General features: G+C 43.4%; 1 protein-coding gene across 1 annotated transcript; it reads right to left on the minus strand.

Moving 5' to 3' along the window:
* On the minus strand, positions 1–27046 carry TMEM114 (transmembrane protein 114). The gene is made up of 4 exons (XM_075831313.1): positions 26641–27046; positions 26473–26553; positions 10466–10603; positions 1–695 (listed from the first exon to the last, which is right to left on the minus strand). Exons 1-4 carry the CDS (start codon positions 26822–26824, stop codon positions 466–468), a joined length of 633 nt encoding a protein of 210 aa, XP_075687428.1. The 5' UTR covers positions 26825–27046; the 3' UTR covers positions 1–465.

A 27046-nucleotide genomic window follows, 5' to 3' on the forward strand; every position in this document is an offset into this window, starting at 1 on the left:
TTATGATAAATTGGTTCTTTAAATGTGTACAATAAAAGTTAGTAGCTATTAAGTATCCGTATATAACTTCAAATTGATTCATGTTTATTGTACAACTTCCGAGCAATGTGCATTACAGATGAATAGAATGCAAAAGGCAATGTTTATGCTATTGACATTTTAAGTGTAGTAACATTGATGATCCGAAGTCGCGTCCATCAATTTCTGCTGCAGAAAACGCCAGGGGATACAAATTGAACTACTAGAATTCTCTGAAGGTATAACAATGCCTGGTTAGCACAAAAAGAAAATGATAAACATAAATGGTTTATCTCTCACTGTGGGGTAAATAAAATGTAATCTTCTTTGTAAAGTTCTTTGAAAGACCATGATGTGCAGTTTATCTGAAAAGCCATCTTAGATCTTCACATCTAAAAACACATAATAGTAATATCTGGTCCGCTGCTTAATGGTTCAATAAATACTTTAAATAACCTGATCTCGAGTTCGTTTGAGACCAGTAACTCTGGCAGCCAAAAGAAAGGCCATTCCAGTGAGCGCTTCTGTGATGAAGGATATCCAAGCCAGAGCCAATGACCATCCAAACCGTATATCAATTTCAGATAGAATTTCACTGCCTAAGGAGTACAGTGCATAGTTAAATGCTGCAGCAGAATATGCAATGTAGATGCTGATTCCAGTGAGAGTCACCAGTGCTGAGGGAGAATTAAAAGAAAATCTTATTTAGCAAGTTACATGTAATTGCATAAAAATTTAATGAATGTTAACAATCAACTGAGCATTCTTAAATGGATTGTATACAGTCAAATGACAAGATGCGCGCCACAATACAATTTCTGAATACTGACATGTGTATAAAGCGTTAGGATATAGTGGACTCTGAGCAGTGCATCAAGATTATATTATTCAATATGTTTGCTTTGTAAATACAAGTTTTTATAAAAACTGTGCCTTCTCTGGGGATCCTGATATCAGTGCAGATCCTGGCATCAGTGGGTATCCTGGCATCCCCAACAAGACTCCCATTGCCTTTTTGAAGTGGTGGGAGGGAATGGTGGTGTCCAAAGCAGTGAGTAGGAATTCTGGGACCCTCCAAGCACTCAAACCAGGAGGTATCTGTAACTTCGTTCATTGGAGAACTAAAGCTTGTATATTAACCCCTTCCCGCTCCTGGATGCACTATTAGGTCATGGTAGCTGTATCGTTCGCGCTCCATGACCTAATAGTACGTCACGGGAGTAACGGGCATTTCGGCCTCTTCCCGACACATGCAGGAACTGTGACAGCTGCTGTCTCGTACAGCAGTTGCCGCAGCTCCTACAGCGGGGACCGATCGCTGTGTCCCCGCTGATTAACCCCTTAAAAGCCACGTTCAATAGCGATCGCGGCTCTTTAGGGGTTAAGCTACCATCGCCGGCCTGCTACACGATAGCAGCTGGCGATGGTGACTATGGCAACTGGACACCAAACAATGGCGTCCGGCTATGCCAGCGATGGAAGCCTAGTGGGTCCTGACGAGCTCAGGACCCACTATGCAGGAGGCCTCAAAATTCACTAGGTGATCCTCTGCTTTGGAAGCCGGTGCTTCAGTCCATTACCACACAAGGGCCACATGTGGGATATTTCTCAAAACTGCAGAAGTTACCACCTCTACCTGGATTATTTTTATACCAGCGTCCCACTCTTCAAGTGCCTCGCTTCCAGAGGTACTGCGGCATGCGGCACTGCTAGAAGAAGTCTGAGAGGCCTTCCTAAGACTGACAAGAAGGGGTGAGAGCAGGGCACATTCTAGCAGCAACATATTGTGTGTCAAGTACAAGGACAAGGGAGATGTCCTTGTATTGACAACAATATATGCCCACACCAGTACCCGTGTACCTGTACAAGGTACCAGTACAGAGACCCCCAAACCAGATTGCATCCTGGACTATAATAGGTACATGGGAGGGGTGGACTTGTCAGATCAAGCCCTGAAGCTCTACAGCGCCATGCAGTGTGATATAAGAAGTTGGCCGTGCACATCATACCGATGGCATTGTACAATGCGTACGTGCTACGTCGATGTACAGGCCAGACGGGAACTTTCCTGGAATTTCAAGAGGTGGTTATCAAGAGACTAATTTTTAGGGACCCAGTACTTCTGGAAGCGAGGCCACACACATCGTACATGGGCAACACTTTCCAGGAGAAGTTCCCCAAACTGGCAAGAAGGGCATAAGTCAAAAGAAGTGTAAAGTCTGCTATAAGAGGGGGATAACCAAGGACACAATATATCAATGTGACACGTGTCCCGAAAAACCAGACCTCTGTATGAAAGAGTGTTTTAAAATGTATCAAACATCCATTGATTTTTAATCGACCCCAGTTTTTCTTACCCTGATGCACTCCGCACAGTTTATCCCCCTCGTATTTCCCTTCTGAGCCCTGCTGCGTGCCCAGGCAGCTGATAACAGCCACATGTAGGGTATTGCCATACCCGGGAGAACCCACATTACAGTTTATGGGGTGTAGGTCTCCGGTCAAAATGCTCACTACACCTCTAGATGAATGCCTTAAGGGGTGTAGTTTTTAAAACGGGGTCACTTCTTGGGGGTTTCAACTGTACTGGTACCTCAGGGGCTTCTGCATACATGACTTCGCACCAGAAAATCCCCAGTAAGCCAAATGGTGGTCCTTTCCTTCTGAGCCCTCCCATGGGCCCAAACGGCAGTTTATCACCACAAATGGGGTATTGCTGCACTCAGGACAAATTGGGCAACAAAATGGGCTATTTTATTTCTTGTGAAAATAAGAAATTTTGAGCTAAAACTACATATTATTGGGAAAAAAAATTTTTTTTAATTCACAGCCCGATTCAAATAAGTTCTGTGAAAAAACTATGGGGTTAAAATGGTCACAACACCCATAAATTAATTCCTTGAGGTGTGTAGTTTCCAAAATGGGGTCACTTCTGGTGGGTTTCCATTGCTTTGATACCTCTGGAGCTCTGCAAATGAGACATGGCACCCGAAAACCAATCCTGCAAAATCTGCACTCCAAAGAACACATAGCGCTCCTTCCCTTTTGAGGCCTCCCATGGGCCCAAACGGCAGTTTATCGCCACAAATGGGGTATTGCTGCACTCAGGAAAAATTGGGAAACAAAATGAGGTATTTTGTTCCCTGTGAAAATAAGAAATTTTGATGAAAAATGACATCTTATTGGAAAAAAAATTCATTTTTTTAATTTCACAGCCCAATTCAAATACGTGCTGTGTAAAAACTGTGGGGTCAAAATGGTAACAACAACCATAAATTAATTCCCTGAGGGGTGTGGTTTCCAAAATGGGGTGACTTTTGGGGGATTCCTACTGTTTTGGCACCTTAACACCTCTTCAAACCTGGCATGCTGCCTAAAATATATTCTAATAAAAGAGGCCCCAAAATGCACTAGGTGCTTCTTTGCTTCTGTGGCTTGTGTTTTAGTCCACGAGCGCACTAGAGACACATGTGGGACATTTCTAAAAACTACAGAATCTGGAAAATACATATTTAGTAGTGTTTCTCTGGTAAAACCTTCTGTGTTACAGAATTTTTTTTAATACAACTGAAATTCAGCAAGAAAAATGAAATTTGCACATTTCACCTCTACTTTGCTGCTAAATGCTGTTTTGAATACTTTGAGGGGTCCAGTTTTCAAAATGGGGTGTTTTATGGGGTTTCTAATTCATAGGCCCCTCAAAGACACTTTGGAACCGAACAGGTACCTTAAAAAAAAGGCTTTTGAAATTTTCTTAAAAATATGAGAAATTGCTGTTTATGTTCTAAGCCTTGTAACGTCCAAGAAAAATAAAAGAATGGTCAAAAAACTATGCCAATCTAAAGTAGACATATGGGAAATGTGAACTAGTAACTATTTTTGGTGGTATAACCATCTATTTTACAAGCAGGTGCATTTAAATTCTGAAAAATGCCATTTTTTTATACATTTTCTCTAAATTTTGCCATTTTTCACCAATAAACACCGAATATATAGTCCAATTTTTGCCACTAACATAAAGCCCAATGTGTCACGAGAAAACAATCTCAGAATCGCTTGGATAGGTTTAAGCATTCCGACGTTATTACCACATAAGTTGAAATATGTCAGAATTCAAAAATGGGCTCTGAGCCTTAAGGCCCAAACTAGGCAGCGTCCTTAAGGGGTAAGGGCATGGCCACACGTGGCGGAATTCTTCCGCAACTGTCCGCATCAATGCCGCACAGAATCTGCTTTGCAGATTCTGTTGCGGATCTGCCCAAAATGGGCAATAAATTGATGCGGACTAGCTGCTGCGTATTGAGGTGAAAGTACTTCCCTTCTCTCTATCAGTGCTGGATAGAGAGAAGGGACAACACTTTCCCTAGTGAAAGTAAACAAATTTCATACTCACCGACCGTTGTCTTGGTGACGCGTCCCTCTTTCGGCATCCAGCCCGACCTCCCTGGATGACGTGGCAGTCCATGTGACTGCTGCAGCCTGTGATTGGCTGCAGCCGTCACTTAGACTGAAACGTCATCCTGGGAAACCGGACTGGAGGAAGAAGCAGGGAGTTCTCGGTAAGTATGAACTTCTATTTTTTTTACAGGTTGCTGTATATTGTGATCGGTAGTCACTGTCCAGGGTGCTGAAACAGTTACTGCCGATCGCTTAACTCTTTCAGCACCCTGGACAGTGACTATTTACTGACGTCGCCTAGCAACGCTCCCGTAATTACGGGTGCACACACGTAGTCACCCGTAATTATGGGTGCACACACGTAGTCACCCGTAATTACGGGAGACCCATTGACTTCCTCAGTCTGGCTGTAGACCTAGAAATACATAGGTCCAGCCAGAATTAAGAAATGTCAAGTTAAAAAAAACAATACGCTCCACAGCACACATAACATCTACATTACATCTGCGGACTTCATTCCGGAACTTAGAATCTCCATTGAAGTCAATGGAGAAATTCCGCAATGAGTCCGCCACTGGTCCGCAACAACCATTGTATGCTGCGGACACCAAATTCCGCACCGCAGCCTATGCTCCGCAGCGGAATTGTCCGCAACGTGTAAATAAACCCAACCACAAAGCTGTGGAAGGCAATGGAGAAACGGGTCCGCTGCGGATTTCCGCTGCGGAGTGTCCGCAGCGGAATTCCAGAGCAATTCCGCTAAGTGTGGCCATGCCCTTAGGGAATTGCATTATTAGAATTTCCCTAATATACAGATGAAGCACAATAAAATTTATCCTTTAGCTGTTTTTTATGCCTCACTAAACTAATATAAGGAGCTGATCGGGGGCGTGGCCGGATGAGCATGGAGTGAGACGTGTGTGCCTCAGCTCCTGAACACCAGGCATTACAAACGGCCCTAAGCGGCTCTAAACGGCTGAGAAAAGACCCAGGAGCTGATTTATTTGTGAACAGCTGTGAAAAATCCCAATAAGTTGTGGAAAATAACAAATTCAGCTCTGCTACATTTGCACTTTGTTACCATAATTGCTATATTTGCAACTTACCTCCTGGCTATGGTCCCTGTATTCTGTGAATGAATATGGGATGTTGTTCGGCTCTGACAGGCATTGTGACACCCCACTGCCCTTCCCCATAGTACAGATTTGGTATATAACACACCAATGCAACAGCAGTTTCCCGACTGTAAGTGGCTTTTTGGTTGGCAGACGTATGTTCGGGAATGGCTTATCGCGCTATTTTACGTAGTAGTAGGTAAAGTGACTCCAATATTGTTCCTTATTCCCTAATAATTTCAGGACAATGAAATTGTCATCACGTCTTACGTTTCCAATATTTTAAGTATGCCATATGCGTTACAGCCTCTACTCATTTATTTAATGTACAAACCTGATATATTTTATGCAGGAAAGTATTTCAAAATAAAAACTAAGACACATTCCACAAATATATCAGTACTGTGGCTTAAAGCAAAAACAAACTCAGAAGATGTTCTAAGTACGGTATGTATTGGTCTAGTCCAGAACCTAACAGGATAAAGCCCTTCACCCAAAGTGAATTACAGGCTCAAAGGCATTTCTGTCACTATGATTTCAAACGTGCTAGACAGATGTTTCCCATATAATGGATTCCCCTCGAGATTAAACCTATACTCTGTGCCATTTGGATTATGGATGTTCTATCTATGATTGTCATTACTTTCCATTTCATCAAAGGATATCAAGGGATTTATCTCTGCACTTTGTGTTCAGGCATTCCAAAAGCATAGGTATGTTACATCCGTCCTGTATTACACATGCTTTATTTTGCACTATAGTGGAATGCATTAGAAGTAATTTCCTAGAGCTTTCTTGCTTGAGGTTTGCTAATGCTATCAATGCCTCTCTACCTGTGGCAGGGATAGAAATGTAGTTGTATTCTATAAGATATATGGAAATATCATAAGATTAGCATTTGATAAATAACTTCCTTAAAGTGGATCTGTCATGAAAATATGGTAACCTATTTAAGAAAAAGCATATTATCCTGACAGGTCTGAATTGCATTGGATATTAGACAAGAAGAAAAAGTATAACGGACTCATAGTCTCCTCTTTTCATGAGCCCAGCAATGCCCACCTCCATCTACCCCCTCACAAATGATTGATGACCACTGACTATATAAATACTTTTCCCACCATTCTTTTGTTTGGTAGTCAGTATGACCACCTGATGAATAAAAATATCTACTTTAGCATATTAGAGTGCTGGCTCTATGGGTTCACGCACAGCGTAAAATGGGCGCTTTTGAACTGGCCAAAATATTTGTAAAAAATCAGCAATGAAATTTGCATGTTTTATGAGTGCAGATTATGTTATGGATTTTGGTGCGGAAATAGCCACAAATTTCAATCTTTGTATAGCAATGAACGAAATCCGCGGTGCAAATCTGCTCCATTTTCAAGAGCCTAGAATCCACTGTGGATTTTTTTACACTGTGAGTCAATAGAGTTTGTTAAAACGCTATTCACTTACAATTTACTGTGCCTTGTTGCGTTCAGCAACTGAAATGACGTAACAAATACGCAATGTGTGAACCCAGCCTGAGAGGCCTTTTACATCTTCTCAGGGAAACAAGCAGCTTGCAGATTCAATATTTTTACTCTTCTTCTCTTCTTCACATTTTTCTTCTTACCCATCATTCTATCGTTCATGAAATAGAATAACAACTTTCCATAAATCTACCTAAATATCAGGTGTTCATATATTGAGAACAACCACTCCTAACCAGTAATTCCCTGACTGGTATTTTTTTCACCTGAGGTGTACGTTTTTGTGAGTTACCCTGTGAAATCTTATCTCTTGGATGGTTGTGCAGACGAGTATGACAGTCAAGCATGCGCATTGCCGCTAGATGGGAAATCCAGAAACAGTTGCTAACAGCCTATAATAATGTTTTCTTAACTTTGAATAGAAAAAACAAGATAATTCTTCCTTCACACAGGGTTTTTTGTCTGGCATTTTAAACTGTAATAGAAAACGCATGTGAAAACGCCGTGTTTTTTGTAATGTTACATGCTGTTTGGTGGCGTTTTTTTATTCTGTTTCATTTTGTACCTACATTTTCCTGGCATTCTTAAAGTTCTATTGAGTAGCCTGTGGAAAAACACTAGAAAAAAAATCCAACTTTTTTCACAGCCATCCTGCAAAATTTCTTGTCCCCTTCTCAAATGGTCCCCAATATTCATCCATCATGTGACATATTATAAAACTTGATGATACTTTGAAAAGGGCATATTATGACTTTATAAAAAAAAACATGAAAATAGGATTTCCATCAACTGTTATTTATTCTTCTTTAGAGTCTTCTTTAGAGGGGTCTTTTGAGGCGACATGCTACTTTTTTTCCGCAGCGTCTTTTTACGCCCCATTTTTTAAAACGTATGAACTAAATGCTGTTTTTCCCATTGATTTAAATGGACAGATGTTTGTAGGTGTTCAGCTACAGTTTTTCTAGGCGTATTTCAGGGCGTTATGCCACGAAATACACCTGAAAACACAGCGTGTGAACATACCCTAAGGTCAACCATAAAATGTGCATTACATTATCATAAATCATTGCCTATGTGCTTTTTTTTCCGTATGTTTATATGAAAAGGCACTTGATGGGTCAGTAACATACCTTGCTTTAAGAATTGGGAAACCATTTACATAGTGCAGCGGTCAGCGAAAGGATTAGGAAGCCAGATATATATAATCCTATAATATACCATACAACTAACATAAAATGTTTTCTGAAGAGTGTCTAAAACAGAGATATAGCGTGACACACATCACAAAGTTAGTGACACCCTTAGTTAAAAATGAAAGCATAATAAAGGTATGGACAGTGGCGTAACTACTGCTATAGCAGCCGTAGCGGCTGCTACGGGGCCCGCGGCATGAGGGAGTCCGTGTCGCCCGCCGGCACGGGCCCCCACCTTGGCCGGAGGCTCCGCTAGCTGCCGCTATGGCTGCTACAGCGGGACGCCACTGAACACTACGGCAGAGCAGGGAGGTATCTCCCCGCTCTGCCATTAAACAAAAGACATATATCCCCTATCCACAGGATAGGCGATACATGTGTGATCGCTGGCATTGATAGGGAGAACGGGGGACTGAAAGTCCCCTGAAGTTCTCCCTCACAAACCTCTGACTTCCGGGGTCTGTGTCGGCTTCTCCGTAGAAATGAATGGAGCGCCGGTCGCGCTTGTGTGCATGCGTGACCAGCGCTCCTTTAATTTTTCTTGAGCTGTGCAGATGCCGGAAGTCAGAGTTTAGTCATGGAGAACTTGGGGGACTTTCGTTCCCCCGTTCTCCCTATCGCTGCCAGCGATCACACATGTATCCCCTATCCTGTGGATAGGGGATACATGTCTTTTCACACTGTAGGTCGCATTTTTTTGGGGGTTTGGGGACGCTGTATGGCGTTCCCTACAGGGGGGCTGTATAGCGTTGCCTACAGGTGGGGGCTGTATAGCGTTCCCTACAGCAGGGGGCTGTATAGCGTTCCCTACAGGGGGGGCTGTATGGCGTTCCCTACAGGGGGCTGTATGGCGTTCCCTACAGGGGCGCTGTATGGCGTTCCCTACAGGGGGGCTGTATAGCGTTCCCTACAGGGGGGCTGTATGGCGTTCCCTACAGGGGGGCTGTATAGCGTTCCCTACAGGGGGGGCTGTATGGCGTTCCCTACAGGGGGGGGGCTGTATGGCGTTCCCTACAGGGGGGGCTGTGTGGCGTTCCCTACAGGGGGGCTTTATAGCGTTCCCTACAGGGGGGGCTGTATGGCGTTCCCTACAGGGGGTGTATGGCGTTCCCTACAGGGGGGGCTGTATAGCGTTCCCTACAGGGGGGCTGTATGGCATTCCCTACAGGGGGGGGCTGTATGGCATTCCCTACAGGGGGGGCTGTATGGCGTTCCCTACAGGGGGGGCTGTATGGCGTTCCCTACAGGAGGGGCTGTATGGTGTTCCCTACAGGGGGCTGTATGGCGTTCCCTACAGGGGGGGCTGTATAGCGTTCCCTACAGGGGGGCTGTATGGCATTCCCTACAGGGGGGGCTGTATGACATTCCCTACAGGGGGGGGCTGTATGGCGTTCCCTACATGGGGGGGGGCTGTATGACGTTCCCTACAGGGGGGGCTGTATGGCATTCCCTACAGGGGGGGCTGTATGGCGTTCCCTACAGGGGGGCTGTATGGCGTTCCCTACAGACCCCCCCTGTAGTTAACGCCATACAGTCCCCCTGTAGATAACGCCATACAGTCCCCCCTGTAGATAACGCCATACAGTCCCCCCTGTAGATAACGCCATACAGCCCCCCCCTGTAGGGAACGCCTTACAGCCCCCTCTGTAGATAACGCCATACAGTCCCCCCTGTAGATAACGCCACACAGTCCCCCCTGTGGATAACGCCATACAGTCCCCCCTGTAGATAACGCCATACAGCCCCCCCTGTAGATAACGCCATACAGCCCCATTTGTAGATATCTACAGGGGGATGTATGGCGCTATCTACAGAGGGGACTGTATGGCGATATCTAAAGAGGGGGCTGTATGGCGCTATCTACAGTGGGGGCTGTATGGCGCTATCTACAGAGGGGGCTGTATGTCGCTATCTACAGTGGGGTCTGTATGGGGTTATCTACAGTGGGGGCTGTATGGCGCTATCTACAGAGGGGGCTGTATGGCGCTATCTACAGTGGGGGCTGTATGGCGTTATCTACAGAGGGGGCTGTATGGCGTTATCTACAGGGGGATGTATGGCGCTATGTACAGGGGGGGCTGTAAAAAAGGCACTATCTACAAGGGGGGGGGTTGTGTGATACCCAGGGGAGGGGGGGCCCCAGTCAAAAGTTTGCTATGGGGCCCAGTCTTTCCTAGTTACGCCCCTGGTATGGACATGAAACAGATATGAATATACAACATCCTATAATACCCATTGCATACATAAGATTGAATGTATACTTTACCTCCAAAAAGAAATAGCATCCCCGTCAGCAGCAGAAGTAGGTATGCCCTTGCAAGTATACTAACAAATCCAGTCATTCCTCCAAATATCATGAGAATCAGACTGAGAGGTAATAAAATAACTAGTGTCCCATGCATACCTGCAAAAAAAATACTGTTTATTACTGTCAAATAATAATTTCTAGTTGAAGATGTTAATGTGTAGCACATAATTACATTATTCAATTACTTTTTCATTTACATAATTCTGAGCCTTAATATTTGCATGAGCAATAAGCACAATGGAAATGCTCAAAATATGAATGACATGTTGAATCTGTGGATGTTTTGAATATTCTGTAGTATGATTATATTATTCACTTATTTGGATTGCTCACAACTATTTGGATGTTAAAAGTAATGTCACATTAAAACAACAGGAGCTCTCTTTCAGTTCATTTATACCTTACTTTTCCATTATTGTCTATTTAGACCTACAAAATACACATGTGGACCTGCAAGAAGCTTAAATGTCGACATTTTAACACCATTTTTTAGGTTATATACGGTAATTAATTTCACAATAATCTTTTTCGTTTTCTGTTTAGCTATAGGGGCAATTTTTTAAGACTGGCATCTCATACACCAGTCTTAATAGTATGAAAATTTGGAGTAAACTGCAACACATTTATTAAGAACGAAAAAAGGCCATACAAATGGACAAAGCCAGGTCAGAAGAAGCTGATGAAGGGGAGTGAGCAGGTGCTTTAAATAATAATAACCACTCCCACTAGTCTTGAGGGGAGTGGCGTGTGGTGCATGGGATGGGTAGTAAAAAATAATAAATGAATAGTGTATGTGCAAGTGATAATAGGGGTGAAATATAGGGGGCAGTAATGAGTAAAGTGTATAAATAAAGATAAATGAATAATGGGGTGCCAGTGTGTGAAACATGGAGGGATAGTGTGTAGGTCATGAGGCGCAGCGTGTATATCGAGGTACAAGCCTATTTGTGACGCCTTGATAATTCATAGAGCGGGCTACGCTGCTTACTATGCCAAACAACATAAATTATAATAAAATTGTCGGGCAGAGGTGGCCATGCACCCTTTCCCTGAAACCACATAAGTGATGAGGGCATCAAAATAAGGCCAAATGTCGGAATTTTCAATGCAAAATTATGACTTTTGGCCCATTTTTCAACATTTCGGCACCAGAAAACGCACGTAGAATGGTTGATAAATCATCCCGCCTGCAGCCACCACGAAGGAAAACTTGAAGAGAATGTGTCGCAAATCTTTTTTTTTATTTATTATTAAGTTACTTATGTCTATTATATTTTTATATACATTTTTTGGTGTGTTTTTTTTCCCACAAGGTAGGAAATATTAAATTATTATTATACCAAGAGGCTGAGAATGCCGGAAAGTCAAGAGAGAAGACCCTGTGGTGGATGAATTTTCAGATGACAGGTAGCAGAGTTACATAATGGGGAACTATTTTTCCCTGTCATGTCTAATTTCCAGTTGATGCTTTCTTGCAATCCTACATAAGGAAACATTATTCCCTCTGGTGGATGATTTTTCCATTGACAGGTAGCAGAGTTACATGACAGGGAAAAATAATTCCCCACCATGTAACTCTGCTACAACATATTGGTTTCCCCACCATTCTCCATGCTCCAGCATTCAGGAAGCGGGACCAGCGCGGTCAGAGCTGTGTGGCTACGGGGGCCCTATGGACTCCCAGGCTTAGGGGCCCGGTCGCAATTGTGACCGTTGCGACCCCCTAGAGCTACGTCGCTGTATCTGCATATTTACACTACCGTTCAAAAGTTTGGGGTCACCCAGACAATTTTGTGTTTTACATGAAAGCTCACACTTATATTTATCAAATAAGTTGCAAAATGACTAGAAAATATAGTCAAGACATTGACAAGGTTAGAAATAATGATTTTTTATTTGAAATAATAATTTTCTCCTTCAAACTTTGCTTTCGTCAAAGAATGCTCCATTTGCAGCAATTACAGCATTGCAGACCTTTGGCATTCTAGCTGTTAATTTTCTGAGGTAATCGGGAGAAATTTCACCCCATGCTTCCAGAAGCCATTCCCACAAGTTGGATTGGCCTGACGGGAACTTCTTGCGTACCATACGGTCAAGCTGCTCCCACAACAGCTCTATGGGGTTGAGATCTGTTGACTGCGCTGGCCACTCCATTACAGATAGATTACCAGCTGCCTGCTTCTTCCCTAAATAGTTCTTGCATAATTTGGAGGTGTGCTTTGGGTCATTGTCCTGTTGTAGGATGAAATTGGCTCCAATCAAGCGCTGTCCACAGGGTATGGCATGGCGTTGCAAAGTGGAGTAATAGCCTTCCTTATTCAAAATCCCTTTTACCTTGTACAAATCTCCCACTTTACCAGCACCAAAGCAACCCCAGACCATAACATTACCTCCACCATGCTTGACAGATGGCGTCAGGCACTATTCCAGCATCTTTTCAGTTGTTCTGCGTCTCACAAATGTTCTTCTGTGTGATCCAAACACCTCAAACTTCGATTCGTCTGTCCATAACACTTTTTTCCAATCTTCCTCTGTCCAATGTCTGTGTGCTTTTGCCCATATTAATCTTTTCCTTTTATTAGCCAGTCTCAGATATGGCCTTTTCTTTGCCACTCTGCCCTGAAGGCCAGCATCCCGGAGTCGCCTCTTCACTGTAGACGTTGACACTGGCGCTTTGCGGGTACTATTTAATGAAGCTGCCAGTTGAGGACCTGTGAGGCGTCTATTTCTCAAACTAGAGACTCTAATGTACTTGTCTTGTTGCTCAGTTGTGCAGCGGGGCCTCCCACTTCTCTTTCTACTCTGGTTATAGCCTGTTTGTGCTGTCCTCTGAAGGGAGTAGTACACACCGTTGTAGGAAATCTTCAGTTTATTGGCAATTTCTTGCATGGAATAGCCTTCATTTCTAAGAACAAGAATAGACTGTCGAGTTTCACATGAAAGCTCTCTTTTTCTAACCATTTTGAGAGTTTAATCGAACCCACAAATGTAATGCTCCAGATTCTCAACCAGCTCAAAGGAAGGTCAGTTTTATAGCTCCTCTAAACAGCAAAACTGTTTACAGCGGTGCTAACATAATTGCACAAGGGTTTTCAAGTGTTTTCTAATCATCCATTAGCCTTCTAACACAGTTAGCAAACACAATGTACAATTAGAACACTGGAGTGATGGTTGCTGGAAATGGGTCTCTATACACCTATGTAGATATTGCATTAATAACCAGACATTTGCAGCTAGAATAGTCATTTAGTACATTAACAATGTATAGAGTGTATTTCTGATTAATTTAATGTTATCTTCATTGAAAAAAACTGTGCTTTTCTTTCAAAAATAAGGACATTTCTAAGTGACCCTAAACTTTTGAACGGTAGTGTATATATCCAATTATATATGCAAATACATACTGTGCAGATATATATATATATATATATATATCCATCGTGGAAACAAGGCTAAGTGAGTAAAATTTTTTTGTTTGTGGGGCTGTGTGGCACCATCTACAAGGGGAGCTGTGTGGCACTATGTACAAAAAGGGGGGGCAGTGTGGCACTTTGATAAAAGGGTGGGCTGTGTGGCACTATATACGAGGGGGGCTGTGTGGCACTATGTACAAGTGGGCTGTGTGGCATTATGTACAAGGGGCAGTGTGTAGCACTGTCTACAGTGGGGGCTGTGTGCCACCATCTACAAGGGGGACTGTGTGGCACTACCTACAAGGGGGCTGTGTGGCATTATCTACAAGTGGGGCTATGTGGCACTATCTACAAGGGGGGCTGTGTGGCACTATCTACAAGGGGGTCTGTGTGGCACTATCTACAAGGGGGGCTGTGTGACACTATCTACAAGGTGGGCTTTGGTAGAAATGGGCTGCACCTGAATGAAGAGGTTGCAGCTGTGTTGGGGAAGAAGATGGCTAGAAGGTCAACATCCCTGTTTGAGGACTTGCTTTTTTGCGGGATGAGTTAAGTTTTGAGGTACATGTCGTTTTTTGTCTTTGAAATTCACATTGTTCACCGTGTGGGGTAAATAACATGTTATTTTTATTCTATGGGTCGATACCAAATATGTATCGTTTTCTCATAATTTACTACTGTTAAACAATAAAAACCACTTAAAAGAAAATAGTATGTTTTTCCATCATCATATTCTAAGAGCTATAACTTTTTATTTTTCCTTAACCCCTTAATGACCAGCAATTTTTTCAGTTTTTGCCTGCTTTTCAGCAGCCATAACGTTTTAATTTTTTTATTGACGTGGCTATATGAGGCCTTGTTTTATGCGGAATAAATGTTATTTTTTAGCGTCGGCTTTGGGAGGGGGGGGGGGTGGAAAAAATTTACTGTGTAAGCTATGTCATTTATTTTTGCTGCGTTCATATAGGAAAAAGTGATTCTCGGCATAGTTTTCTATTTGTTTATTTTTTATCCCATTCAAGTTTTATGCTAAATAACCTGTTAAAGTAATTCTTCAGATTATTACGGTCATGCAGGTACCTAGTATCTGACAGCCAGGGAAATGTATACTCTAGTAAGGAGGAAAATTGTAGTACAGGACCAGCCGGACAGGTGCTGGTAGTGGGAGATTCAATTATAAGGGAAACTGATAGGGAAATCTGTCACAAAGCCGGGATCATCAAACAGTGTGTGATCTTCCTGGTGTCGGAGTTCGACATATTGTGGATCAGATTGATAGATTACAAAATTATAGGTAGGTGGAAGGTCCTTAAAAATGATTTCAGAGACTAATGCTATAAGCTTAGGGAAAAGACCTCAAATGTAGTATTTCCTGAAATACTGCCTGTACCACATGCAACACCAGAGAGGCAGCAGGAGATTAGGGAGGTAAACAAGTGGCTATAGAATTGATATAGGAAGGAGGGGTTTGGCTTCTTGGAGGACTGGCCCGACTTCTCTGTTGGCTGCAGGCTCTGTGTTAGGGATGGGCCGCTCCTGAAAGGGTAGGTTGCAGCTGTGTTGGGAAAGAAGATGACTAGAAGGTTGGAGGAGTGTTTAAAGAGAACCTTTCACCTTTCACCTCCCCATGTGCAGCTGAGTGCAGCATGTTATAGGAAAGGCTTCACAAACCCTGTCTCACGTAAAATATTTTTTTTTAACTCCCTCCGTCATTTACATATCGGTGCCGTTATATTTGGTGCCCGATATGTAAATAAGCCCCTGAACAGTCAATGGGGCATTTCTAACTAACTAAAAGGCAAGGGGGTGTGATGTCTCCGCACTGACACTGTCCAATCAGCTGGGAACAGTGTCAGGGCGGCTAGCGCTGTGTTCCCTCCCGCGAGATCACACGCATACTTGGTGGTTGTGCCTGAGATAGCGAGGGCGCGCACGTGCAAGGCCGTTCGCGCGCACATCGACGGATGTAAGTAGATCTCCTCCTCGTCTCCTTCTCCTCGTCTCTGCTTCTTCTCCTCGTCTCTGCTTCTACTCCTCACCTCTTCTCGTTCCGTGGCCGCGGGAGGGTGACGTCGATGTGAGAGCGAACGGTCGTGCACGCGAATGCGTGAGGGCGCGCACGCGCTATCTGCAGCACAAACACCAAGTCTGTATGTGTTCTCGTGGGAGGGAACACAGCGCAAGCCGCCCTCACACTGTCCACAGCTGATTGGACAGTGTCAGAGCGAAGACATCACGCCCCCTTGTTCAGGGGCTTATTTACATATCGGGCGCCAAATATAACGGCACCGATATGTAAATAACGGAGGGAGTTAGAAAAATTATTTTACATGAGACAGGATTTGTGAAGCCTTTCCTATAACATGGTGCACTCAGCTGCACATGTTTGGGGAGGTGAAAGGTTCTTTAAAGAGGCTGTGTCACCAGATTTTGCAACCCCTATCTGCTATTGCAGCAGATCGGCGCTGCAATGTAGATTACAGTAACGTTTTTATTTTTTAAAAACGAGCATTTTTGGCCAAGTTATGACCATTTTTGTAGTTATGCAAATGAGGCTTGCAAAAGTCCAAGTGGGTGTGTTTAAAAGTAAAAGTCCAAGTGGGCGTGTATTAGGTGCATACATCGGGGCTTTTTAATACTTTTACTAGCTGGGCGTTCTGATGAGAAGTATCATCCACTTCTCTTCAGAACGCCCAGCTTCTGCCTGATCACTGCTGTGACGTCACTCACAGGTCCTGCATCGTGTCAGACGAGCGAGGACACATCGGCACCAGAGGCTACAGTTGATTCTGCAGCAGCATCAGCGTTTGCAGGTAAGTAGCTACATTGACTTACCTGCTAACGCCGATGCTGCTGCAGAATCAACTGAAGCCTCTGGTGCCGATGTGTCCGACACGATGCAGGACCTGTGAGTGACGTCACAGCAGTGATCAGGCAGAAGCTGGGCGTTCTGAAGAGAAGTGGATGATACTTCTCATCAGAACGCCCAGCTAGTAAAAGTATTAAAAACGCCCCGATGTACGCACATAATACACGCCCACTTGGACTTTTACTTTTAAACACACCCACTTGGACTTTTGCAAGCCTCATTTGCATAACTACAAAAATGGTCATAACTTGGCCAAAAATGCTCGTTTTTTTAAAATAAAAACGTTACTGTAATCTACATTGCAGCGTCTATCTGCTGCAATAGCAGATATGGGTTGCAAAATCTGGTGACAGAGCCTCTTTAAGCTAGATATCGGGGGGAGAAATACACATGTAGAGGGCAAGATAGTGTAGATAAATAACTGGGACTTATAATGAAACTGGGGTTGAAACAGAGGGAGGTGTTAGAAAAGTTATGAAGGTTAAGTCTATAGGAAAAACTTACCAAAAATCTCAAAATTGTATACTAGCCAACGCTAGAAGCCTAACAAATAAAATTAATGAACTGGAATTAATTATGTTAGAGGAAAAGTATGACCAGGGCCGGCATCAGGTTGGATGGCGCCCTGTGTGGGACTCTCTATTGCCGCCCCTACACAAACCAAAAATTAACCACATATATAGACACGCACATACTGGAACATATATACTGTACATACATAGAGGCAGATATTTAGACATACAGGAAAATATACATCCACACATTCTGGAATATATACATACAGGTAAATATATAGACGTACAGACACATATATATATATATATATATATACACACACACACACACACACACACACACACATACACCGGCAGATAAATACACAGACAGGAACATATACAAATACATAAAAGGCACATATATACAAGCACAAAGACACATTCACAGACAGACCCATATATACCCACACATGCACAAATATACACAGTGCAGATAATGTAGTAGATTTCACATGAAGTCCTATATAACACCTCAGATAACACACAGTCATAACTCTCTGAGTACAAATAATGTAGTAGATGTTACCTGCTGTCCTATGTAACAACAGGTATTAGTACTTTTGGCAGTGTGGGCAGCCGTCTAGCAGGAAATTTTAGAGCACTTCATGCTTCCCTCTGCTGACAAGCTTTATGGAGATGCTGATTGCATTTTCCAGCAGGACTTGGCACCTGCCCACACTGCCAAAAGTACCAATACTTGGTTTAATAACCACAGTATCACTGTGCTTTATTGGCCAGAAAACTCGAATGACCTAAACACCATAAAGAATCTATAGGGTATTGTCAAGCGGAAGATGAGACACCAGACCCAACAATGCAGACGAGCTGAAAGCCGATATCAAAGGAACCTGGGCCTCCATAACACCTCAGCAGTAAATAAAAGGCACAGGGCTGTAGACAGGGACAAGTATAATAAATCATCTCATTGTCTAAATTTACTGAAATGGAAGTGAGCCTGCAGATCCGTGAACAGTGTATGCTGCAGCAGCTCTGTCTCTTATCTACGGAAAATATGTTCTCACTGACATTAACCCCTCTGCAGGCAGCTATATCCACATGAGGTGAGATTCCAATGCTGATCTTGGGCATATGACCCATTCTAGCAGTTTAAGGCTGGGTTCACACGACCTATTTTCAGGCGTAAACGAGGCGTATTATGCCTCGTTTTACGCCTGAAAATAGGGCTACAATACGTCGGCAAACATCTGCCCATTCATTTGAATGGGTTTGCCGACATACTGTGCAGACGACCTGTAATTTACGCGTCGTCGTTTGACAGCTGTCAAACGACGACGCGTAAATTGACTGCCTCGGCAAAGAAGTGCAGGGCACTTCTTTGCAACGTAATTTGAGCCGTTCTTCATTGAACTCAATGAAGAGCAGCTCAAGATTTACGAGCGTCACAGACGCCTCGTATATTACGAGGAGGAGCATTTACGTGTGAAACGAGGCAGCTGTTTTCTCTTGAAAACAGTCTGTCTTTTCACACGTAAATGCCTGCTATCGTGTGCACATACCCTAAGGCCTCATTCACACGGCAGGGTTTCCCGGCCGGGTGCCGGCCGTTCATAAATCGGCCGGCACCCGGCTGCATTAGGAATAATAGACCCCTAATGGGGCTATTCACACGACCGATTTTTTGACGGCCGGGAAAACCGCCCGTCAAAAAATAGGACATGCTCTATTTTCGCCCGGGTACCCGGCCGCCCGGCTCCCATAGAAGACTATGGGGCCGGGTAATACCCGGCCATCACCGGGATGTGTCCCGAGTGACGGCCGGGTTTTCCGGCTCTTGCGCTCTATCTCCTCCTCCTCACAGCGCAGAGTGCATGTGAGGAGGAGGAGTTGATGCCATTCTGACGAATGGCATCGCTGTACACGGTGTGGCAGGGCCGGGGTGTACAGCAGGTGGAAGGGAGCGCTGCGCTGGCTCCCTTCTCCTGCTTGTTTTAAAAGCGCCCTGGCCCGGCGACACCTTTGATGGCGCCGCTAGTAGCAGCAGCAGCTGCGGCTGCTACTACTGTAGCGACGCCACTATAGCAGAGCGGGGAGGTATCTCCCCGCTCTGCTATGTGCTAGCCGCACTTTAGCTCCTTGAAGGAGCGGAATCCCCGTGTGTTCGGGGATTCCGCTCCTGGACAGAGCGCTTGATGTCTCTGTCCATATCTGGGCAGTGACATCAGGGGAAACTCCTGAAGCGGAATCCCCGAACACATGGGGATTCCCCTTCAGGAGTTGCCGCTGATGTCACTGTCCGGATCTGCCCGGCCCGGCACGGATGCATAACTTTATGCAAACCGGCCGGGCAGAATGGCCGATTTTACCGGCCGGCACTCGGGCTCGGACCCGACCCGGTCGTGTGAATCCCGCCTTAGTCTCAAGAGTATGGACTGCACCTGTTGCATGCTCTGAGATTTTTTTGATTGCATAAAGAGGCGAATCTCCTTCTGAGTTGCCTCATTTATAAATATGGGACCAAAGCTGAGTCTTGGCATGACAGGTAAATCTTATTATTCTTTTTATTTTTTTTAAGGTCCATTTAATATATACCTTTGGGAACAGGATCCAGCTGTTATCGATCGCATCTAATTTCATGAGCTTAGATGTGATCGATAACATGTGGATCCTGCTTGTCCCATAATATGTTAATTTATTTAAAAGGTTTCTTTCCTGTGTAATTTTGGTATTTTGTCCTCATGTTTGAGGCTGTTTGCTTAGAAGGAAAAAAAATATTTGCCTTAGTTACAGTTCTTTTGCCATACCTCCGAAATTTCAAGCATTGCGAAGAAGGACAACAGATGTGGCAAGCCGCAGCAATTTTTTTTCCCTGTTAAGCCACACATCTAACCCCACCCAATCCCTGCATATACAAACCCGGTTCAGCCCACATAGTGTCATGCTCCCATAGTGCCTCCCAAAGTATAATGCCCTCATAGGGCCCACACACAGTATAACACCCCCATAGTGTCCTCCACACAGTATAATGCCCTCATAGTTGTCTCCACACAGTATAATTCCCCCATAGTGGCCTCCCCACAGTATAATGCTCCCATAGCTGCCCCACACAGTACCATGCCCCATAGTGCCTCCCACACAGAGTATAATGCCCCCTAGGTGCCCCCCACAGAGTATAATGCTACATAGTGCCTCCCACATGGTATAATGCCCTATAGTGCCCCTACACAGTATAAACCCCCTATAGCTTCCCCCTCCCGCAGTAAAATGCTCCATAGTGCCCCATACAGTATAATGCCCCCATAGCTGCCCCATACAGTATAATGCCCCTTAGCTGCCCCCACACAGTATAGTGCCCCACACAGTGTAATGCACCCATAGCAGCTTCCATACAGTATAATGACTGCTTAGCTGCCCGCATACCCAGTATAATGCCCCGATAGTGCCTAATAAAAAAATTATAAAATTAATACTTACCTAGCCCCATTCCCACAATGAGTGGAGGAAATCCCTCTACTCCACCGGTCGGTGCTATGAGTTGCTCGACGCAGACAGGAGCGATGACGCTACTGCTTTGCGCCTCTCTGTGTCGAGACAATTATGAATGGTGGAGCAGGGAGCTGAGGGTTCCTTTCTCCACCATTGTATTCAACTGTATCTGCATCCTGAGGATGCAAATACAGTTGAAGCTGGAACTTACCACTAGTCACCCGGGACAGCGGGACACCACCTGGAAGCTGGGACTGTCTCGCTGAATCCGGGACGGTTGGGGAGTATGGTTTGCAGATTGCAGCATGTTTTTCTCCAGCTTTTCCATATATTTGCCATGACTATGGAGTAGCAGCTGGCTATATATAGTCTATAACAGTCTCTAGGACAAGAGTACCCGGATAGATGATTTGGCAGACATGTGGTGTACAAGACACGTGGCATAACAGACACGAGGAGTAGCAGACACGTGGCACTGATGACATGTGGCACTGATGACATTTGACACAGATGATACTTGGCATTTGCTACAGTTGGCACTTGCTACAGTTTGCATTTGCTACAGTCGGCACTTCCTACAGTCGGCACTTGGCATGGATGACACTTGGCTTTGCACTGGAACAAACACAATTACTGGATACGGGATACACGGTACGGGAACACAGGATACAACTAAGGTACCATTTGCAGTATCGAAAATGGGCAGACACAGCAACACTCGGGCAAGTAGAGGAAGGGTAGAGCCCTTTTTTAAAGTCCAGGGTGTATAGGGATTAGTTGGGGAACTTTGCACTGGTGCGCGGTGGCCCTTTAGGGCCGGGAACAAGCGCACGCACTATACAGGACTCAGAGGGGAGCTGCAGCCGTGTGTGCTGGCGTCTCTGGGGAGGGCGACACCGGCATGAAGAGAATGTCTTGCGGCTGCCGGTAATTAGGACATGCCGACGGTCAGCGACCACGTGCACAATAGTATTTTACTGAATTTATTTTACCTTCTACCTTCACAAGCCTTCTACAGTATACATTTTATATGCATGATGCTATCATGATTTACTGTGGGGATGGTATTTTTTGTGATCTGTCAGGTCTGGTCTCATCGCAGCATAGAGCCTTATACCTCCCAACTTTTGAATTCGAAAAAGAGGGACATTTTTAAGCCACGCCCCTAACCACGCCCAATATCCTGCATAAACACATCAAATCACGGCCAGATCCTTCTTCAAATAACAAGATCATATTCTCACTGTGGATCTCTAGACTTACAAAAAAAACTATGGATAGGACCAATATTATGGGTCAGGTTATATTGTCTTTATGTTACTTTTTCTAACTTGGGTATAACATTTGCTCATCACGGCAGCAGCTGCTGCAGGACAAACCAAAAGGCTGAGAACAATAAAAAAAATAGGGAGACCCTGTGGTTGATGACTTTTCAATTGACGGGTAGCAGAGTTACATGATGGGGATTTTTTTTTTCCAGTTGTGTAACTCTTCTACCAGTCAAAGGAAAAATCATCCTGCAGAGCACCCATGTACAGTAGATTGCTCCACACACAGCCCCCTGTAGATAACTCCACACACAGCCCCTCTATAGATAGCGCCACACACAGCCCCCTGTAGATAGAGCCACACACAGCCCCCCTGTAGATAGCTCCACACACAGCCCCCTGTAGATAGCGTCACACACAGCCCCCTTTTGTACATAGCGCCACACAACCACCCTTCCCCCTTGTACATAGTGCCACAGAACTACCCTTCCCCCTTGTACGTAGTGCTACACAACCCCCTTATACTTTGTGCCACAATGCCGCCAGAGCGGAGAGCGGTAGAGGTAGCCTACTGCTTTGACATCATTCACCGTCAGAAGAAGGCAGGAGGTCTTGCAGCGGCGTTCTCACTGGTGTTGATGCCGGCCCGGGAGTGGACCAGTCCAGTCACCTGACCTGTCACCTAACCGGTGAGGTCAGATGACTGGTCAGGTGACTGAACTGGTCCACTCCCGGTCCGGCATCGATCCCACTCAGAACACTGCCGCAAGACTCCTGCCTTCTTCTGATGCTGATCGCTGCTGCAGTCGTCTGGCATGCAGGGTGCCTGTCAGCAGCGATCAGCTGTTTTGATACAGCTGCAGCGCCTAGCGGGACATTTTGCAGACCGCCCGGGACGGCGGTGAGAAACCGGGACTGTCCCGCCAGATCCGGGACGGTTGGGAGCTATGGAGCCTTTATCTTCTTTCAGAAGCGTATCTTAAAGTTCATGGGCCACAATACAAAACCTGTAAAGGGCCCCCATCTGCCATGTACCATTTATAAAACAGGTATCTTTTTATGTGGCAGCCTTTGTGTTCCCTCAGGCACCAGAGCCCGGGTGCGACTCTTACTACTGCACCCCCTTTAGCACCCCCATGTGTTCTTCATTTTAGGGTTTGCATGTCTTCTGGGAATTTATATTTGAGTAATTTTTGGAATCATTCACCTTCTCATAGAGCTATGATTAGTGAAGTACCCAAGCAACAGATGTATGCATAGTCTATCCCATGTCAGCCACTCCTTGCCATCCTATTTTCATGGTTACATGGTTTTGAAGATGGCCTGCTTTACAACGTGTTCCAAATTATTATGCACATTGGATTTAAGTGTCATAAACATTTAATTATTAGTTTTTCAATTAAACTCATGGATGGTATTGTGTCTTAGGGCTTTTTGGATCATTGTAATCAATCTCAGACACCTGTGATAATTAGTTTTCCATGTGTGCCCAATCAAAGGAAAACTACTTAAGAAGGACGTTCCACATTATTAAGCAGGCCACAGGTTTCAAGCAATATGGGAAAGAAAAAGGATCTCTCTGCTGCCGAAAAGCGTGAAATACTGCAATACCTTGGACAAGGTATGAAAACATTGGATATTTCAAGAAAACTTAAGCGTGATCATCGTACTGTGAAAAGATTTGTGGCTGATTCAGAGCACAGACAGGTTAGTTCAGATAAAGGCATAATGAGGAAGGTTTCTGCCAGACAAATTAATAGGATTAGGAGAGCAGCTGCTAAAATGCCTTTGCAAAGCAGCAAACAGGTATTTGAAGCTGCTGTCGCCTCTGGAGTCCCGCTAACCTCAAGGTGTAGGATCCTCCAGAGGTTTCCAAGCGTTCATAAAGCTATTATTCGGCCACCCCTAAACAATGCTCACAAGCAGAAACGGTTGCAGTGGGCTTAGAAATACATGAAGACTAATTTTCAAACCGTGTTGTTTACTGATGAGTGCCGTGCAACCCTGGATGGTCCAGATGGATGGAGTAGTGGATGGTTGGTGAATGGCCACCATGTCCCAACAAGGCTGCGACGTCAGCAAGGAGGTGGCAGAGTCATGTTTTTGGCTGGAATCATGGGGAGAGAGCTGGTAGGCCCCTTTAGGGTCCCTGACGGTGTGAAAATGACCTTTGCAAAGTACGTAGAGTTTATGACTGACCACTTTCTTCCGTGGTACAAAAAGAAGAACTGTGCCTTCCGTAGAAAAATTATCTTCATGCATGACAATGCACCATCTCATGCTGCAAAGAATACCTCTGTGCCATTGGCTGCTATGGGCATAAAAGGAGAGAAACTCATGGTGTGGCCCCCATGTTCCCCTGACCTCAACCCTATTGAGAACCTTTGGAGCATCCTCAAGCAAAATATCTATGAGGGTGGGAGGCAGTTAGCATAAAAACAGAAGCTCTGGGAGCCTATACTGACATCCTGCAAAGATATTCAAGCACAAACTGTCCAAATACTCACAAATTCAATGGATGCAAGAATTGTGAAGGTGATATCAAAGAAGGGGTCCTATGTTAACATGTAACTTGGCCTGCTAAGTTTTTTTTTATTGAAAGAGGTTTTGATTTCTGTAAATATGACCTCCTGATGCTGCAAATTCAACAAATTACTATTTTAGTTCTCTTTACAACCTTTAAAATGTTTTTATCTCTGTTGTGCATAATAATTTGAAACAGTGCATTTTGAGTTTTTTACTTCTAAAAAAAAATCTTATCATTAGGAGATTTGTTCAATATAATTTGCATTATACTCCAACGGTTGATGGGTTGAAGATTATACTGACTGTCATTTGCACCGACTATTTAGGAAAATCAGCGAAAAATGACATTTGCATAATAATTTGGAACGCGGTGTAGTCATACTTCCAGCTGTACTTTATACAGCTCTGCCATATTCTTTCTATTTCTCCAAGCAATGTTTAGCGAATATTTTTGCATCCTTGTACTGTTACTTCTCAATGTCCTAGTCACGCAGTGTAATTTTATGCTCATGGTGCTGTTTTTTGGCAGGTAACTTACGCATCAATAACTGAACTCATCAGATGCATGTGTGTTTATACTATAATCTATTTCAACATCTTGACTGGTGATCATTATTTGCCTAATTATATAACATCTAGAACGAAAATGGATGTAATGATTGGGTAATGGGGTGAGGTATATAGTTATGCATTCTTTTAATGTATGTGTAATAATTGTAATGAATGTATTATCAATAGGGCTTATTCAGACGAGCGTGTAACTCGTCTGTGTGACGGCCGTTAAAACAACGGCCGTCACACAGACACATGTATTTCAATGGGGCTGTACACACGGCCGTTGTTTCAATGGAGCGTGTGAACGGACTGTGGAAAAATAGGACATGTTCTATACGTTCTTGTGTTTTCACACATCCCTCCATAGACTCTAGTCTATGAGGGATCCGTGATAACGCGTCCCACAGGGTGCACCTCGGATGTGAAAAACATCAGTTTTTCACGTCCGAGGTTGCACACACTAAGCCGTCTGAATCTAGCCTTAGTCTGTTGCAGGCAATGAATGACAACTGTTTTTATGTTTACCAAGATTTATATATTATTGTGTAAATATACAATATTTATAGATTTATTTATTATTATTATTATTACTGTATTATTTTCCTCCGAAAGACGTTAGTTATTTATTTGTTAAATAATAATAAGAAATGTAAGACTTTTAATAAAATAATGCTTTATAAATGTTTGAGAATAATGTAATTTAAATGATCATATTTCTTTGTAGTAATAAAAACAACCTGCAGGGGGTGATGAAACACTAGCAAGAAAAAAAATCAACAATTTCCACACACATCTTAGATGCCAGATGTCTACAACACTATTTTGCCCTACGATGAATAAGATAAAAGTTGTATTTATTTATTGAGAAAGCCAAATATATACGTATCCATAGTAGAATATATTGTACTAAAAAAAAAAATGTCCCAAAATATTATAGCAAATTTAAAATATCCCAATTTTTTTTTTAAATGACTGAACTTTTATAATAAAAAAACGATTGTAAATTTATAAATTGTAATTGTAAAATAAACGTTACTAATATATATATATATATATATATATATATATATATATATACACGTCGTCTTTATTTAAATAACAGACTTTGAATTGAAATTGAGCAAAATCATGCAAAATGTATATTCTCAGCAGAGCTATTACACTTGAATTATTGGAAATAATTATGGCATAGAACTCCTGAAGAAGCTGGCGATTAGAATTCCATACATGGGGGTAATGTGCTCTCCAGGACAATAATAATTTAAAAAACACAAAAAAAAAATCCTGCATATATATAAAACAATAAAATATTGGAAATTCAGAAGTCACTCACTTAAAAGTTGTTTTTGTGGATCTGTAAAATTTAAGTTACCATGCCAGAAAGGATTGATCAAAGGGGAACATTTGTCCTTAACTGGAAAAGAAAGGAAATCGGATGAAAATAATAGAAGTGAGTGACATCTTGTAAAATAGATATAGACACATTAGTGATGGTACTTACATTTACACATCCGCCACAGTCCTGAATGTGAGCTCATGGTCTCTGAAAAGTTGTTCTTTATTTCCAGTTTGGAAGCATCAATAATATACCAAAAATCTGTTCCAATAGCAACCACCAAAAATATGAAGCTTAAAATGCCCACAAAGGCCACAAAAACAGACAAAATACTCAACTTGAGCTTCATTGTAGATGAGATTATTAATATACTCCAATAGGTCAGTAGTGATGTAGGTAGTAGATTTCCATGCAATGTTTTTCTCTCAGCATAAAACAAACATCATCATGTCCCATCAGTACAATAGCAAAATCTGTCTTCTTCCAGGTTCAAACAGTTCCAGTGATGTTATAGTTTAGTCAGTGGCAGGAATAACAATCCAGCAGACGCAGCTCCGAGCATGCAACAAGC

This window comes from Rhinoderma darwinii, chromosome 6 (assembly GCF_050947455.1).
Source record: "Rhinoderma darwinii isolate aRhiDar2 chromosome 6, aRhiDar2.hap1, whole genome shotgun sequence".
NCBI lineage: Eukaryota > Metazoa > Chordata > Amphibia > Anura > Rhinodermatidae > Rhinoderma > Rhinoderma darwinii.